Below are 18,580 nucleotides of genomic sequence, written 5' to 3'. Positions count from 1 at the left end.
AGTGGCTGTCTAGTAGACAGCCACTAGAGGTGGAGTTAACCCTGCAAGGTAATTATTGCAGTTTATAAAAAACTGCAATCATTACACTTGCAGGGTTAAGAGTAGTGGGAGTTGGCACCCAGACCACTCCAATGGGCAGAAGTGGTCTGGGTGCCTGGAGTGTCCCTTTAACTATTTTCCTTCTGAGAGCCAGCACTACCAGCAGGCAGATAGTATTTAAAGGGACACTATAGTCACCAGAACAACTACAGCTTAATGTATTTGCTCTGGTGAATATAATCATTGCCTTCAGGCATTTTCATGCAAACAAACACTGCCTTTTCAAAGAAAAGGCAGTGTTTACATTGACCCTAGGGACACCTCCAAGTGGCCACTCCTCAGATGGCCATTGGAGGTGCTTCCTGGCTCAGTGCTAGTAGGCAGCCCTGCCGTTCAGCTTCTCCACACTCTGTATGGCGACGCTAAATTCTCCTCATAGAGATGCATTGATTAAATACATCTCTATGAGGAGGTGCTGATTGGCCAAAACGGCATTTGGCCCCACCCCCTTGTCGATTTTAACCAATCCAGTGCTTTCCCCATGGGAAAGCATTGGATAGGCTAATAATGGGCAATTCTGATGATGTCACCAAGGGGGCGGAGGCAGAGCCGGCAAACCCGCGCAGCCCTGGAAAAAAGGTGAGTTTTATTAACCCCTTAAGGACACATGACATGTCTGACATGTCATGATTCCCTTTTATTCCAGAAGTTTGGTCCTTAAGGGGTTAACTTTTAAGTGGGGGTGGGAGGGTGGGGTGCAAGCCACCTAAATTGTGGGCTTAACACTATAGGGTCAGGAATACCTGCTTGTGTTCCTGATCCTATAGTGTTCCTTTAAATTCATAATTCGCTTGCATTAAAGCAAGTGAACGATAAGTTGCAAAAAGTGTATCCTGTTATTTAAAATCACATGGGGACGGGGACGGGGACGGGGCCTGTGAAATAACATAGTGGGCATTAAAATATACTGGGAAGTTGACAGATCACTCTCCAACCAGGGCTATTATACTATAAGGAGGGCGGGGGGGGGGGGCTAATAATTATATTAAAAACATATAATATAAAAACTATTTTCCATGCTATGTAAAAATAGTACGAGCGCTCTGACAGACAAATAATCTAATATTAAAGGGATATTACAGGCAACAATACATCTTTGGCTTAATAAAGTAGTTTTTGTCTGTAGATCATGTCTCTGAAGTCTCACTGCTCATTTCTCTGCAATTAGGAGTTAAAGGACCACTCCACACTTTAGCTTGATTTATGGGTGACGATGATTCTTTTTTGGGGGGGGCATTTTCAAATAAGCAATACAAATATTAATAGTAAACATCAGTTTTTACAAACAAAAATACATTTGATGACGTATACTGCATACAAAAATCTGTTTTCGTTCCCTTATTTTTTTTAAGTGCTTGGCCGAAATTTATAGACATTCTTAGATTATTATTGTTATTATTATTATTTACAAAGCGCCGACAAACTCCGCAACAAAGTAAAAAAAAAAGTGTGTTTTTTTTTATCATGGTATGGGCAGTAAATACCTGCAGCTGAGTGTCAGCAAGTATTATTAGTATCTTATTTTACACAGACTGTTTTCTAAACACATTTATTGTATCTGAAAGACACATTACTGGGTGAGAAAAAAGGTTTAACCTATGCTACACCCAGCTCCATTACCTGACCTTGGAAGCAGAATGTTCTATGGAATGTTTAGGGGTCATTGCATGAAATGGTTAATCTGTAGCAGCTGGGAGGAACATGTGCTATAATTAATACCTTTACTGCACATTGTGTCTGAGTGACCTAAACCCTCAGAGTACCACAGGCTAGCCTCCTCAAAAGTAGACTGGATGAAGATAGACACAAAGGGACTGCAAACATTAGTTATATATAAATCTAACATTTATAGATAGATAGATAGATATATAAAGAAATCCGTTTAGCCCAGCCTCTCAGCTTTACACATGCTCAGTCTCTAGTCCCACCTACTGAGAGAATACAAAGAGACTATACATCTTCTGGTGGCTAGACATCTCCTGTCAGAGCAAAGGGATCCAAACCTCATTAACCCATTATTGGACTTTATTTAATTGCCGTTTGCTGGAGCTCCCCAGGCCTGTTTCACCTTGATTTCCATCACCCAGGTAAGCTACATCTTGCATTGTCTATGATCTATCATTGGATGTGATGACTATATACTCCTGTACCATGTGTGATGCTCTGTCAATGTATCCATTGCTGTTAGAATGGTGCTTGGCAGGCAGTGAGGAGGAGGGGAGCAGTGTAGACTACAATGTAACCATATGTACAGATAATATCCACTCTCCATCAAGGTGAATAAAGCGCTCCACGTTTATTGATCTCTCACTAGAGACAGGGGAGGAGAGGCAGTCAGGTGCTGGTGATGACGCTGATAATGTCCTTATTGTATTCCAAAGAATTAACCTTGCTTCATATTCCACATGTCTGACCTAAAACCTGCTTTATGTTTGGAATATAACCCTACCCGGAAAGGGTTAATAAGCTGTCTGTGTTTCCCTCCATTTTACATCCTGATTTAAATTCTGCATGATTTGCTTTTGGTTAACTAGAATATATCATTATAATTTTACATATTTGGAGGCCAGATGATCGGTGCCCACACAGCTCTGAAAGGGTTATAACACGTGGATCTTTGTGGAATTTTAGATGTTAATTCATTTTTAAAACGTGTACAAATCGGCCAATTAGTGCCCGCCTTAGATCACTTCCTTCCTTGTCAAATGAGAAGCGGTGACAATGTAGCAATGTGTTATTCTGCTGTTAGAATTTGGGATCTTGTCTTCTATTCTTAATGCCGGTGTTCTCCAGGATCAATAAATAGAATTAATTGGTTTGACATGCTTTCCATCCACCCTGCAAGCAATATTTAAAGATAATTATAATCATATTCTATACATTTTCTTTATTTTTATTTTACTCTTCAAATATATTTTGTACATCCAGGATTTTTTCCATGCTTCTCTTGCAATGAAGGGGATGGGTTTTTTTTTTGTTTTTTTTATTCTCTATAGAGCCAGTGTTGTTAGGGATTAATAGAAACACGTTGTTCAGAGGGACTTTCCATCCACACATTGGCTGACTGGTAATGACGTTGATTGCATCTTTTTTTTTCCCTTTCCCATTGTCGGATTATCAGCTCACAGAGACTGCACACTGCTGTTATAAATAGTTTATTCCAGGCCAGTGAATAGCCTGTACTGCCTCCGGTTTAGAGAACTGCACTTCCCATTATTCTCAGCCAGCTGTAAGATCAGCACATGATGAATTGTGTATTATTTTATTACTTTTTTTTTTTTTTTTTTGCCCTTGTAGCAGGAAGAGCAAAATCTTTTTTATTATAAAATACTTGTGTATTATGTACGAATTCAAATACTTATTTACACTTTATTTTGATGTTTCTGACATTTAGACTGGGCTAATCAATGTGTAAGACATGAAATATGTTGTCCTATATATAGTGTGTGTATATATCATTCATATCCTTTGCAGGAAAATCACTGAACTAATCAAATTGGTTATTGCTAAAATTCTATATTTTAGTTATGTGTCCATTTCTTTCCTAAAGCAAACAAATTCTCCATGATGGCACTTTTCATTATGTACCCATCACCATGTAGAAGCCACGAATGAGCTCAGGAAAATATGCTAAATCAGTCCGCTCTGAAACAAACACTCAATGTGCAAAGAAAAGAAAAATGCAGCAATTAGTGAACTTTTTAAAAGGAATCTGTCACTTTGCCAGATTTCTATTTATTATATTTTATATTCAATAAATACATATTGTGAGTACTGCAAAAAAGCATTTAGACCTTCACACTGGTCTAGGACAGAGCTGACTTGAAGGGGCACTGTAGTCATCAGAACCACTACCGCTTAATGTAGTGGTTTAGGTGCCTATACCATTCCCCTACAGTGTTTAAATTGCTGGTTAGTTACACCTTTTAGTGTCAGTCTCTCAGACAGCCACTAGAGGTGCTTCCTAGTCCAATGCTGCACGCTCTATAAGGAGATGATGATTGGCGCCGCATGGATTTTTGCTGTGCATGTGCAATAGCCTCCCAGTGATTTTCCTATGGACTGGATCCATTGGATTGGCTGAGATCATCAAGACTGATCTTCGCCATGGAGAAGGGGTGGAGACCGGCACAGCATTGGAGAAAATGTGAAAAAAATCGCCTTTTTACTGCAAAGAGGGACTAGTCACCTAAACAGCCACTCCAGGAATACTTGTGTGTGTGTGTGTGCTTCAGACGCTATACTCTGTCAGTCATTGTTCTAAGCTCTGCCGTTTGCATCTGGCAAGTCAACTTGGGGAGAGGAGCAGACCGATGGAAAAATTGAGGTTTCTTTACTAAACTCCTAATTACAGCAAATGTACAATCGGAATGGCAATAATCAAGCAGCAATAGGCGAGCTCTGATTATAGCGGATTTGGATAATATTTCCAAATCTGGTAATTTAGGCTAAATTTTCACATTTTGTGTCTTTGATTTGCTAGAATTTCGAGTTCAGTTAATCTCAGCATTTCCATTTCTCCTCCTTATTTGCAATGTGTGCCCTGTCTGTGCGATGGACTGACTTGGATTGCGATGTTATAGATGAGTTTCAATGTTCAGTGGCTGTGCAGCAGAAGGTTCATGTGGGATCCTCTACTCTTGAACACGTTCAACAACACACAAATTAAACCGTTCTCGGCAGCTTTAATTGTTGGAGGAAGTGAGGAGGCGGAGTTTCGGGTAAAATATAGCTTCTTTCTTTGTCTCCCTTTAGCTATCAGCCTTCAAAGCAGACATTACAGAGAAACCTGCAGAGTGACCGCGCAGATTTAAGTGATCCAGTATTTTGAATACGTTTTGGCAGAGCAGCCACGAGTGGATACATATTCATTTCAAAGTGTGTGTGTGTGTGTGTCTCCTTAAAGCGGCACTGAAATTCCACCTCAAAAGATACACTGAGACAAAGTAGGGACTACTTTGTCTCAGTATTTTTCCTACACTTGACACTTCTTGAGCTACCGCCATCAAGATGTGTCAATCCCCCAGCCGTCACCAGTGACGACTGCAGGGAAATTGGCTCTATCTATGGAGTCTCTCACGGGGCCTTCCATAGAGCTCTCTTCTGTACTCTCTTCCATTTTAGAATCTGATGCTTAACGGGTTACTTCAAGAACTATGGCCACTGCAGTGATTTCATGTGGTTATGGTGGCTGGAGCCTGTCTGTGAAGCGTTTCACTATGAAGTGGTGCACATGTCACACATGTCATGTGTCCTTAAGGGGTTAAGAACAGAGTGGCTGTCAGGGCCACCCAATGGGTATGGATTTTCAGGGGGCCCGGTCAGCGCGACTGGGCCCACTGTGATGAGACCATCATACACTGGGAGGAAGTGACTGCCCCGGTCACTCCTCCCAGCTTTCACGGAGAGCTGTGCGGGAGGAAGCAGAGGGAGTCAGAGTAGGAACTGACTCCCATCAACCTGAGCCACCACTGGGCCCCAGGGAAAGTTACCCTCCTGCACTTAAAAGGTAGGAAACAGGAGTGTATGTGTCTGTTTGTGTGTGTCTGTCTGGTTTTATGTGTGTGTGTGTCTGTATGTTTCTTTGTCTGTCTGTGTGCCTGTTTGTTTGGAGGGAGGGCAGGGCTCCATGTAACAGTTTTGCACCGGGGCCCCATGGGTTGTGTGTACGCTACTGCACCTGCCTAATATCATGTAGGTCCCACCTTGTGCTGCTCTGATGCGTCAAAGCATGTACTCCATAATACAGATGAACAGTGTCCTCTGTTATCGGAACTCTTGTTCCTCAAACCATTCCTGAACAAATTTTGCATTATCCTGCTGAAAGAGGCCACTGCCATCAGGGAACACCAGTGCCATGAAGAGGTGTACATGGTCTGCAACAATCTCTTGGTAGATGGTATATGGCAAAGTAAAATCCACATAAATGCTAGGACCCACATTTTCCCAGCAGAACATTGCCCAGAGCATAACACTGCCTCCACACCTGATCTAAAAGAAAACACAAGGCAACCTTCTTCCATTGCTCCACGGTCCATTTCTGACATTCATGTTCCCGTTTATTCATGGGCACTCTGACTGACTGGTCTGCGGCAACGCAGCCCCATATGCAGCAAACTGCAATTCCCTGTGTGTATTGATACCTGACACCTTGCTATCATGGCAGAATTATGTTTTCCAGCAACTTGAGCTAAAGTTGCTGTTTGGTGTGTTGGGACCAGACAGGCATATTATTCACCAATTTTTAACTTTTGTTCTTCTGGTCAAGAATTCAATTTACTCTTCATTCCAGGATAAAACATGCATACCTGTATACATACAGACAACTTTTATCAGTTTTATTTTGTGCAAAGAATAAGTGGACCCATCAATTAAAAAGCCTTTACATAAAAATACATTTCTAAGCACCATAACCACTACAACTGTGAATCCATTTTAAAACCACCAACAGCATCTGTAGGAAAAGTCAGATGTCTTCATTGGACTGAAACATGTCCGTACCCTTTTGGTTGAGAGCGTTTAGCTAGCTGTCATTTTTCAGTCAATGGGAGCATGACCCTGCTAGCTAGCTAACTAACGAATACCTGCGGGATTACTGGTGGTGCAGCCGGTGTAGCTGTTTCGAGGCCTGCAAGCTTGTGGGACCCATCAGGTGTACCTCACACTTAGTGACACACAATGGAAATCTCTGGTCGAGCGTCATAGCTCTTTTACAATTAGAGATCGGAAGTGCTATGAGGTCAGGTCACTAATGGCTTATAGGGTGCCACTTGTGGAGGACTTGGAAGAGGGGAGGGAGAAGGGAAGCCACTTTCATGCACCCAAAATATATGGAAATAGCGGTATGGTGAAATATATCTATTTACATGTGTGTGGCAGTGTTTATGTCCCTATAGCCATCATTAAAATGCCAACACTGCGCACACACTTACATTCAAACACCAACATTATATGCAAACCCCAAAACTACAAACACAGCTCTGCAGTCAAATACAAACACAGCATTGCATTCAAATGGCAACTGTACATACACTCCTACATTCACACATGCTACACACAAATACTACTCATTGTGGGAATTGCATTAGAGAAGTGTGTGTGTGTGTGTGTGTGTGTGTATATGTATATGTGTGTGTGTGTGTGTATATATATATATATATATATGTATGTGTGTGTATATATATATATATATGTGTGTGTGTGTGTGTGTATATATATATATATATATAGAGATAGAAATGATTCAGAGCACTCCAAAGGGCTTGTTTGAAAAGAAGCTTTATCTGTGTGAGTAGATCGACGTTTCGACCCGCAGGTCTTTATCAAGATAACAACAAACTTGAAATGGTGTCTTTATATAACCAAAGTAATTAACAAGAAATCACTTACCCCAGTGTGATCGTGAAGCCCCCTCACCATGTGTGAACGCTTGTGTGGTGATTGACATAGCATGCGTCGCGAAGTGATGACGTCTAACATGTGTATCCAATAAGAATTGGGGATGTGCGTCATGTATCTATGGCAACAGCCGTGGCGTGCGCATGCGTAACAGGAACAAAAACGGAAATGTTTTAAAAGCAAGGAAGACGATCTGGCAATTTATAAGTAAATAAAAAATGTATATGGGATTATATACCAGCCTGGAAAGGTACCCCAATTAGATGTCTAATATGTTAGCGAGCGCAATGGGTCATAAATAAAAATTGTGGAGGAACGTCTAGTCGTCATGGAAACGTCCACACCATGCGCATGCGTAAAGAGATATTAAATTCTCAGAGGGACCTAAAGGTGTGTGAAGTGTGTAAAAAATGTGAGTGGTGTGTATGCTACGTGAGGCAAGGATGTATGTGAAGCAAGTGATGAGTCTAGTGGGTTGCCAAATATAACGTGGATATAATAGGTAAGTATACCAAAGGAAGAGATGAAGAGGGAAAGGCGAAAAAGAGGAGGAGTGTGGGATCCTAAAAGTGTACAAAGGAAGACGGTCTAAACTGTGAGAAACAAACACCCTAAATGATGTGTGGTGATGACACTATCAAGAAAATCATGCAAAATCGTGTGTGGGTGCGGTGGGGGGAGAGAGAGGGTAAGCGAAAAGAAGCATAGGTGGAGGATGATGGGGTGTAGATAAAGTAGAAAGTGAGTGTGGAAGAGTGCAAAGAGTGAAGGTCCCAGGAGGTCAGGTGGGGGACAGATGTGTAAATACAACTAATAACATATAGATGCAGGCAATGGTAAATATATATACATATGTACAAAAATTATATATAAAGGGTCAGCGAAACCAGAGATGAAAATAATGTCCAGAGATAGCCTAAATCATATGAACATAGACATTCAATTAATGTCTGCCTATGTATGTCATAAAGGAGAGCATGAGAATGAAGACCTGATGTATAATTATATTTTTTTATATATTCAAAGACTAGATGAGAGAGACCCAATTTTTAGCGATTGTCCAAGAAGGAGTGGAAGGATATATATTCATTTAGGCCTCTAGGGTGTACTGTATCGAGCGTCTTTATCCAGTACGCTTCCCGTTGGAGCAGACTTTTAGAACGATCACCGCCCCTGGATAGTGGGGGGATATGGTCGATGGCGGTGAACTTCAGCGTCGGGAGTCGATGGTTAGCTTCTAAAAAATGTTTAGCCACCGGTTTCTCCGTTTTGCCGTCCCTAAAGGCGGTCATAATGCCTGAGCGGTGTCCCCGCATTCTGTCCCGTAGTGTAAGGTCTGTCTTCCCCACATAGTAGAGACCACAGGGGCATGAGATAAGGTAGACCACGTGATCCGTGAGGCAAGAGATGTGGTGTCTGATGAGATATCGTTTTCCCGAGTGTGGATGGGCGAATGATGGACCCGTAAGCATGTGTCCACATGTAACACAATTAGTGCATTTAAAGCATCCCATTTTCGTGTGTCCTTTTTTAGTCTCATATTGGTTGATGTAGTCACTTTTTACTAAGATGTCCCTCAGGTTGCGGTTCCGTCTGAAGGCAATCCGGGGAGGGTGGGAAAAAGTAGGATGCAGTGTAGAGTCTGCGGCCAATAGGTCCCATCTATTTCGAATCACCTTGGCGATACGATCACTTGCTGTGTGATACAGAAATGGTAATGTGATGGTTGCTGACTTTGCTGACCACTGCAGTGACACTAACAGGATACAATTTCTCGATGTAGAGTTATATCGAACACAGAACTCTATCGGATACACCTTATATAAAAAATTGTCCGATCGTAACACAGTGCTACACGCCACTAGCTTCCATCCAGGGGCCCTTAAAAAATCTCTTCCGATCTCCCAATTCCTTAGGGTACTACGGAACAACTCAGATCCAGACAATATCAAAGACCAGATGGATACCATGCAGCAATCCTTTTTACAGAGGGGATATTCGCCCCACACACTCAAACGATCACTACAGAGAGCCACCGAGATCTTTCATCAATCTCTGCCCAATACCTCCACACCTCCACCAAAGTCAGCAACCATCACATTACCATTTCTGTATCACACAGCAAGTGATCGTATCGCCAAGGTGATTCGAAATAGATGGGACCTATTGGCCGCAGACTCTACACTGCATCCTACTTTTTCCCACCCTCCCCGGATTGCCTTCAGACGGAACCGCAACCTGAGGGACATCTTAGTAAAAAGTGACTACATCAACCAATATGAGACTAAAAAAGGACACACGAAAATGGGATGCTTTAAATGCACTAATTGTGTTACATGTGGACACATGCTTACGGGTCCATCATTCGCCCATCCACACTCGGGAAAACGATATCTCATCAGACACCACATCTCTTGCCTCACGGATCACGTGGTCTACCTTATCTCATGCCCCTGTGGTCTCTACTATGTGGGGAAGACAGACCTTACACTACGGGACAGAATGCGGGGACACCGCTCAGGCATTATGACCGCCTTTAGGGACGGCAAAACGGAGAAACCGGTGGCTAAACATTTTTTAGAAGCTAACCATCGACTCCCGACGCTGAAGTTCACCGCCATCGACCATATCCCCCCACTATCCAGGGGCGGTGATCGTTCTAAAAGTCTGCTCCAACGGGAAGCGTACTGGATAAAGACGCTCGATACAGTACACCCTAGAGGCCTAAATGAATATATATCCTTCCACTCCTTCTTGGACAATCGCTAAAAATTGGGTCTCTCTCATCTAGTCTTTGAATATATAAAAAAATATAATTATACATCAGGTCTTCATTCTCATGCTCTCCTTTATGACATACATAGGCAGACATTAATTGAATGTCTATGTTCATATGATTTAGGCTATCTCTGGACATTATTTTCATCTCTGGTTTCGCTGACCCTTTATATATAATTTTTGTACATATGTATATATATTTACCATTGCCTGCATCTATATGTTATTAGTTGTATTTACACATCTGTCCCCCACCTGACCTCCTGGGACCTTCACTCTTTGCACTCTTCCACACTCACTTTCTACTTTATCTACACCCCATCATCCTCCACCTATGCTTCTTTTCGCTTACCCTCTCTCTCCCCCCACCGCACCCACACACGATTTTGCATGATTTTCTTGATAGTGTCATCACCACACATCATTTAGGGTGTTTGTTTCTCACAGTTTAGACCGTCTTCCTTTGTACACTTTTAGGATCCCACACTCCTCCTCTTTTTCGCCTTTCCCTCTTCATCTCTTCCTTTGGTATACTTACCTATTATATCCACGTTATATTTGGCAACCCACTAGACTCATCACTTGCTTCACATACATCCTTGCCTCACGTAGCATACACACCACTCACATTTTTTACACACTTCACACACCTTTAGGTCCCTCTGAGAATTTAATATCTCTTTACGCATGCGCATGGTGTGGACGTTTCCATGACGACTAGACGTTCCTCCACAATTTTTATTTATGACCCATTGCGCTCGCTAACATATTAGACATCTAATTGGGGTACCTTTCCAGGCTGGTATATAATCCCATATACATTTTTTATTTACTTATAAATTGCCAGATCGTCTTCCTTGCTTTTAAAACATTTCCGTTTTTGTTCCTGTTACGCATGCGCACGCCACGGCTGTTGCCATAGATACATGACGCACATCCCCAATTCTTATTGGATACACATGTTAGACGTCATCACTTCGCGACGCATGCTATGTCAATCACCACACAAGCGTTCACACATGGTGAGGGGGCTTCACGATCACACTGGGGTAAGTGATTTCTTGTTAATTACTTTGGTTATATAAAGACACCATTTCAAGTTTGTTGTTATCTTGATAAAGACCTGCGGGTCGAAACGTCGATCTACTCACACAGATAAAGCTTCTTTTCAAACAAGCCCTTTGGAGTGCTCTGAATCATTTCTCTCTACATACCTACGCTCTGCAGCACCAAGGCATTTTTCTGAGGATAACCATTTAAGGTAGAGTGCCAGACTTCGAATTTGTATATATATATATATATATATATAATTTTGACCATCCTTGCACTAAAGGGGTGACCAAAAAATATCTTGCACTAGGAAGCAAGGCTATGGCAGCTTGTGACCGTTTTTTTGCTGTTTACTATAGCTAAAGTTATTAGCAAAACCTACCCATTTTTAGACTTTCTGTATAGTTATTGATAAAAAAATACCTTGAACCAAGATCACAAAATAACAATTTTCCTTCTCATTTCTAAAGGCTTTCTTCGTTGAACATAATCGGTACAATTAAAGAAGATCCCATCTCTGGACTAGATATTTTATAATGCCTTTTAAAAGTGGTTTAGAATTAACGGAGTTGCAGAACATGAACACGCCTGAGGACGACAATGTTAGTAATGATTCTAACGAGCTGATAGAGGTTGACAGCAACAGAATCAGCAGGTAGGTATCCTTGTTCAATTTTGTCATAAATTGGATGGAATTCATTGTTAAATGTGTCTAAAAGTGATAAATCTAAAGGCTCTGTAATGGAATTGGACAACCGTCTCCTATAGTGAATTCTTGCATGGCTAATTATAAATAAATTTAAAAAAAAAAGCTACTCTAACCCTCTTGAAACATGGGGACCTTTTCTGTGTAAATTGTCCCCACCCCTCGTTTGTAATTGACCTGGAACCCAGGGCCTGACTTCTGTGCCCCCCTCCAACATCACAGAGGCCACGCATGGTCCAATCACAGACGAGAAGCCAGTGTCACCATGTCTACCCCCACTCTATAAAGCAATTAACCTTTTTAGGAGATGCTTCCACAAACCGGTCCAACCCTCCCACACTAGCATCTGAGCTGGGTGACATCAGTCACTCCATTCCTATATTCCTGACGCAGGCATGAAATGTACTGTGATTGAGAGCAAGAGAACCACCTGTGGGTTTCTAGCCACAATAATATAGATGATTTGTATGTTTAAAAATCACAATGATACTTGAGTTGTTTTATTAGTCCAGTAATGTAGATGCAAAATAAAGTATGGTACTTCATTATTAGTTGGTCTACCCATGACATGTACTCCAAGCCTCATAACGTATGCTCTTTATGGTGCAAAGGGGTTCCATGACCTTTTTTCCCTATATAGAGTTGCCTTTTAACTGCACTGATTTGCAAAACATGCTGCAGCCACACGCCTACCTCTTCTCTGAGAAACTATATGGAAGGGAGCTGATGGTGCCTGATGGACGTCTCAACCCACAGACTAATAGGCTACTGCACAACTAACTTAAGGTGCCTGAGCAGCAACCATGCAATTGCCCCACTTCCAAACCTGCCCTGTGAAACAATTAAAAAAAACTAAAGTCTGCAGAGAAAAATAAATGAGAGAGAGAAGGTAAAAAATACTACGTGCTCACTAAAATTCCAATCCAGTAAAAAGATATACTGCGACAAAAATTGACATTGGGAGCTTCCTCCGTTAGGCCTTGTCATCATCTGCTGCAGGGAAATTGACTCCTTCTATGGAGGATCCCGCTGTCTTGCAAGATCCTCCATCAACCTCAATGCTGTATTCTCGTACATGTGCAAGAGTGACATTGGCCCCTGGCAGCTGAAGCACCAGACGGAGGAGGATGGCTGTGCACTTAAGGAACCAGTTCCGTTAAGTAAAACTCACCTTGCCTGCCTCACCTGGACACCGGACTCCCAGCAGTAATGTCACCATCGGGGGGGTCTTTGCAAATTATTAAAGTCCCCAGACGGTGACAGAGCAGCTTTGAGTCTTCATTTGACTTTTTTAGACCATTAGTCCCAGAGTTGAATTCAGAGTGTAAAATCAAAATGCATAAAAAAAAGGTAAAAAGGAGGCAGTAGGTTAGTCATTTGCACTGTTAAAAATAAATAAATACAAAAAAAGTGGTGTGTGTGTGTGTGTGTGTGTGTGTGTGTGTGTTTTTGTTTTTTATTTTTTTGTGTAAGAGATGTGGTATGTTGTAGTAAATATCAGTATCATTCCTTAAGAGTGACATATATTTTAGAGTATAAAATGCAGTAGGCGAAGTGTACTAAGAATTGCAGGAGAACTAAGCTGTCACACACTGAATTAAATGCTCCATTCACAGGCAGATATGTCACCAAACGCACCAATTGCATCAGCCCCTCCCCAGATCTCATACTTGCCAAAGTTGCTTTTAATTGTTAGGCAGTTCCAATCCAGCTTTCTGAAATCTATACATGGTCAATGGTAACAAACTGTCCTAATAGAATCTAGCTGCCAAGACTAATCGGTTTATCATCATCTTTTATGGTTTTGGGTTTGCATTTGGCTTTTCTTATTAATTTAATTTGTCTAAACAAGTACCAAAAACAAAGTTTTTCAGGCAGGATGTGAAACACTAGTGGTTTCCTGTATTTTTTTTATTTATTTTTTTTCATACAAAAATATAGCTAGCCTATCGGTGTAGAAATTGAGTTGTTTAAAGGGGAACTATCTTTGGAAATTACACAACTGGATAAAACCGCGAAAATCACTGATCTGTCATTTTTAATTTTTTTTTTTTTTTTTTTTTTTTTGTATGTGATCTTCTGCTTCTTTTTACTGTACGTCAGATTCAGTCATTTACATCCAAATCAGTCCAAGTATACTATACAGAAATCGAATCAGATTTTATTTTGCCTGTTGCTGCTTTTGTGCACTAACCAGCATTAATAAATGCCCTTTTTTTTGTTTTTTTTGTTTTTTTAATAATCTCTCCCAATGTTTGTTTCTTGTCCTCTCCCTCTATGCAACTGCTAGGGCCAAAGATTAGAACCATAATTGACAGGGAGCCATGATTGAGGCACTCAGTTCGAGATGAGTGATGGTTCATCTGTAGAAGTAGAGATCTATGACTGCTGTAGTTAAGAAACTAAAATAAATAAAATTCCACCAAACGAGATTGTTGCCAAATAGAAACGATATCAACCCTATCACTTAAACAGTATGCATGTTTTTACTTTTTCTCTGTCTTGCATAACAAAATGTAGTCCATTAAGCCTTATTTGCCTTCGTTTACACTCCAGAAATGGTTAACAGCGTCACAGCCAAGAACCAATTCCAATTAAAGGGGCACCATAGTCGCCAGATAAACTACAGCTTAATGTAGTTGTTCTGGTGGCTATAGCCTTTCGCTATAGGCATTTTCAGGTAAACGCTGCCTTTTCAGAGAAAAGACAGTGTTTACATTATTGCATAGGGACACCATTTAGACGGTCACTAGAGGTGCTTCCTGGGTCAGTGTAGCACTGACGTTCAGCGTCACCACGCTCTGAATGTCAAGGCATCTCAGTCAAGGCATCTCTGAGGAGATGCTGAATTGGCGTCGTGCAGCTTTTTACCGCACTTGTGCAATAGCCTCCCAATGCTTTCTATGGGAAAGCATTAGATTGGATGAGATCAAGTTTGATCTCAGCCAAGGGTGAACGCAAGCGTGGGAGGTGGGCGGGGCAAGCCACGCTCGGACCGTGTGGCGTGTGAAAGAGCTTTAGTAAAAAACATGTTTTTATTAACAGGAGATAAGTGGGGATAGGGGACTCAACAGCTATTTAGAACTATAGTTTTAGGCATATACATTTATATTTATGACCCTATAGTGTACATTTTAATATTTCTGAATCGGCTATAAATGACCACTCCCTCCTCTCAGATTACTCATTAAGACAGATTGCTACAATACTTATAGACCTGGTTAGTATTGTAAGATTTTAACATTTAAGCCCTGGTTACTGTATATTGGCTAACGTTTTGAATTTCGCATTTCAAATAAATGTTATGCTAATATTTTTGTAAACAAAACTGGCTCAGTAGTGATGGGGTTAACAAGAAAATACTGTGTGTGTGTGTGTGTATGTATGTATATATATATATATATTTTTTTTTTATGAAGGGACCTCTTCGTTAAACTGCCTACATGGTTTCTTGGCATATACAGTTACAGAGATAATGTCTTTCCAGTAAAATACTCACTTTTAGGTTAACAGTCTGGTTTTGACAAATCTAAAGCCGCCCTCCCCTTCTGGTCAGGCTTGGATGTCTTCTCTCACAGAGGTTTCAGAAATCCAGCTTTCATAATTGGTGACCTTAAGATTAAAGTTTGGCTATTTTGTCCTTCCATTTTCTCACTTTGGTGAATGAGCCTGACCATTCACATCTGCTGCTGAATACAGACTCGTTAAAAACTAACTCTTAAGAACCATAATATTTGTATTCTGTTTGATTTCCAGCAAGTTTATTGCCGACCGTGAAAGCAGAAGGAGCCTTACAAACAGTCATCTGGAAAAAAAGAAATGCGATGATTATGTAAGTATTCTTCCATACTCTATTCTCATACTCTAAACCAGGGGTGCCCAAAAGGTAGCTCCCCAGATGTTTTAAAACTACAGCTTCCACGATTCTTATCATTCTACAGGCGTTCCAAAGGCATGGGAGTTGTAGTTTTAGAACATTTGGGGATCTACCTTTTTGAGCACACCCGCTCTAAAATATTAATTTACAACTCCTAGCAGCTAAAGCATTTAAGTAGCCATGCACCTCACAAACTGCATGTGGGACTTTGCCCTCCAATAGTTCTCATCCTATGCTTTTTAGTTTAGTTTTTTTCTTGCGTTCCTTTTTATAGTGGTGGTTGCCTAGTCCTACAGGAAGGTAGCCTCCAAGGGTTTATGCCCAGATATTCATTCTATGGATTTAAGTTGTCTGGTAGTATCTAGATAAGATGACATCTTTATATTCGTGTCCATTTCATGTTCGTTCAGTAACTGAAAGCCAAGTTCCAGACTTTGATTGATAGCCAAAATCCTCATGCTGATAAGTTTATGTCCCTGCATGGTACCATAATAGTTTTTGCTAATTGGACTGGGGACATTTGGCTTTTAGTTAATAACCCTGTCTGTGCTCATTTGGCCCCAGTTTGCTGCTGATTCAAACCAAGTTGGAGAAGCTTCATTGAGGCCAGATTCAGAGCTTGTTATGCTAAGACAGTGGTAAAAATGTCCATTTATATTTTGTATTCAATCCTTGGAATTAATGCACATTTGCAGAACATAGTGTATAAGTTCATATGTTTTGTATCCATTGTATCCATTTGTTCTCATTATTATTTACTTCCCCTTCGAAGCCAAAACACTGTCACCTTCATTTAATATAGACAAATGTTTTCTCTATCAACAGAGCCCTGGGACAACCTCAGTGGGGATGTCAATCTTTAATCTCAGTAATGCCATTATGGGAAGTGGGATTCTTGGTCTGGCCTTTGCTTTGGCAAACACAGGACTTGTTCTCTTTGTGTGAGTATCTACACGATTTTTAAAATGCTGCTTGTTAAAACAATCTAATTTTTTTTTTTTTTATGTATTTATTATTCACGTCTCTTATTTGTTAGTTTAGAAGCATTTTACTTTGTGTGTGGGTTTTAAAAAAAAAAAAAAAAAAAAAATATTTATTCTGTTATTGAATTGCACATAGCATTAGTATGTGTTTTTTTTTGTTTGTTTTTTCTTCATAATTTGCATCCCTTGTTTGAGCTATCTACTACTTTTGTTCATCATAAAGCACATACAATTTTATTTATGAGTTGTGCTAGCAGAATTGTTGGCAAATGTCTAGGCAGAAAATAGGTCCTCCCCCACCTGTCACTCATTTCTTTAATATAAAAGGTTGAATAATTGACAGACCGGGAGAGTTGAACAGATTCTTCAATCATAGCACACCCAGTACATGCGCTGTGGTGGCTATGGTTACTCCCGATCCAACATGTCTAGTGCTGGCTATGGAGTACAGGAGCCAAGTGACTATGTGTGGGAATATTTTGAAACCCAGAAAATGAAATTGGAGCGCAGGTGGACCAAACACCCATGAAGCTGAAGGTATGGCAACCCTGAACTGGAAAGATGAAAAGTTTCTCAACATTTTAATGAATATATAATTTCTCTGTGATAAATGATCCATTCATTGGCTGTGGTGGCTCTTTGTTAAAGTGAACTTATCATAACATAGTGTAACAGGCTTACTTTAAACTTCTTCTAATGTGAAATCTGACATCATTGCACATTTCTCACTAATATTTCTGTTCAATAAGTAATATATAGGGGGGGGTACATTATATGGAAATTCATAATTGGCATTGATAAGCAGTGCAAACATATTGTATTTACTACAGTACTATAATCACCTAAGGAGACATTCTTACCACCACAACAACTTTAGCTTAATTATGTATTTTTGGGTATACGTATATGCAGTCCCAGCCACCAGTGTAATGTTTTTAGCTTCGCTTATTGTACAGTGCGCTTAATATCTAATTTTTCTCATGCTTTGTTGATAGCCAGCAGGGGCTTCCGGTGTATGATTAAGAGTTTAATTAGCAGAGCAGGAGAACTTCTAAAGTAAACCTTTTAAATTTATTCACGGAGGTTGTAGTAGTCCCAGTCATGGGAGGTGTGGCTAGGTGTGTGTGTGTGTACGGTATGTATATAACTCCTAAATGGCGGTGAGAATTCCTATACACCAAGACCACTTCATTAAGCTATATACGCCATGACCAGTGGCGTACATACCGGGGTCGCAGGGGTCGCGGCTGCGACCGGGCCCGGCCCAGCAGGGGGCCCGGCGCCCTGCGACCCAGGTATGTACCCACAGGGCCAGCCTCTTCTGCTGGGGGGCCCAAGAGCCGGCCACCTCAGGGCCCCCTGAGGCTGGCCCTGCTGTCACCCGGCTGGCTGGTCCTGCGGGTGCGCGAGGGAGCACTCTCCCCTGAGTGCTTCCTCTTCAGCTCCCTCGCGCACCACACTGAAACCGGAGCCGGAAGATGACGTCATCTTCCGGCTCCGGTATCAGTACGCGGCGCGCGAGGGAGCTGAAGAGGGAGCACCCAGGGGAGAGTGCTCCCTCGCGCACCCGCAGGAACAGCCAGCCGGGTGACACCACTGGACCCCAGGGAATCCCCTCTGCTCTCCCACAGGTAAGGAGGCTGGGGGGATTAAATAAAATAAAAAAACTAGTGTGAGTGTATGTTAGTG

The 18,580-nt window shown here is 41.3% G+C and overlaps 1 protein-coding gene across 1 annotated transcript in view; it reads left to right on the top strand.

Moving 5' to 3' along the window:
• The first annotated feature begins 1,934 nt into the window (after nt 1-1,934).
• Nucleotides 1,935-18,580, top strand: part of SLC38A1 (solute carrier family 38 member 1) — a 52,100-nt gene continuing 35,454 nt past the window's right edge. Inside the window, exons 1-4 of the mRNA XM_063445114.1 lie at nt 1,935-2,186; nt 11,796-11,980; nt 15,788-15,863; nt 16,734-16,849. Of these exons, the coding sequence (XP_063301184.1) occupies nt 11,862-11,980; nt 15,788-15,863; nt 16,734-16,849 (311 nt within the window). The 5' untranslated portion in view covers nt 1,935-2,186; nt 11,796-11,861. The remainder of the gene's footprint in view (nt 2,187-11,795; nt 11,981-15,787; nt 15,864-16,733; nt 16,850-18,580) is intronic.

The sequence above is a fragment of the Pelobates fuscus genome, chromosome 3 (genome assembly GCF_036172605.1).
Source record: "Pelobates fuscus isolate aPelFus1 chromosome 3, aPelFus1.pri, whole genome shotgun sequence".
NCBI classification, from domain to species: domain Eukaryota; kingdom Metazoa; phylum Chordata; class Amphibia; order Anura; family Pelobatidae; genus Pelobates; species Pelobates fuscus.
This window is presented reverse-complemented; position numbering and strand designations above follow the sequence as displayed.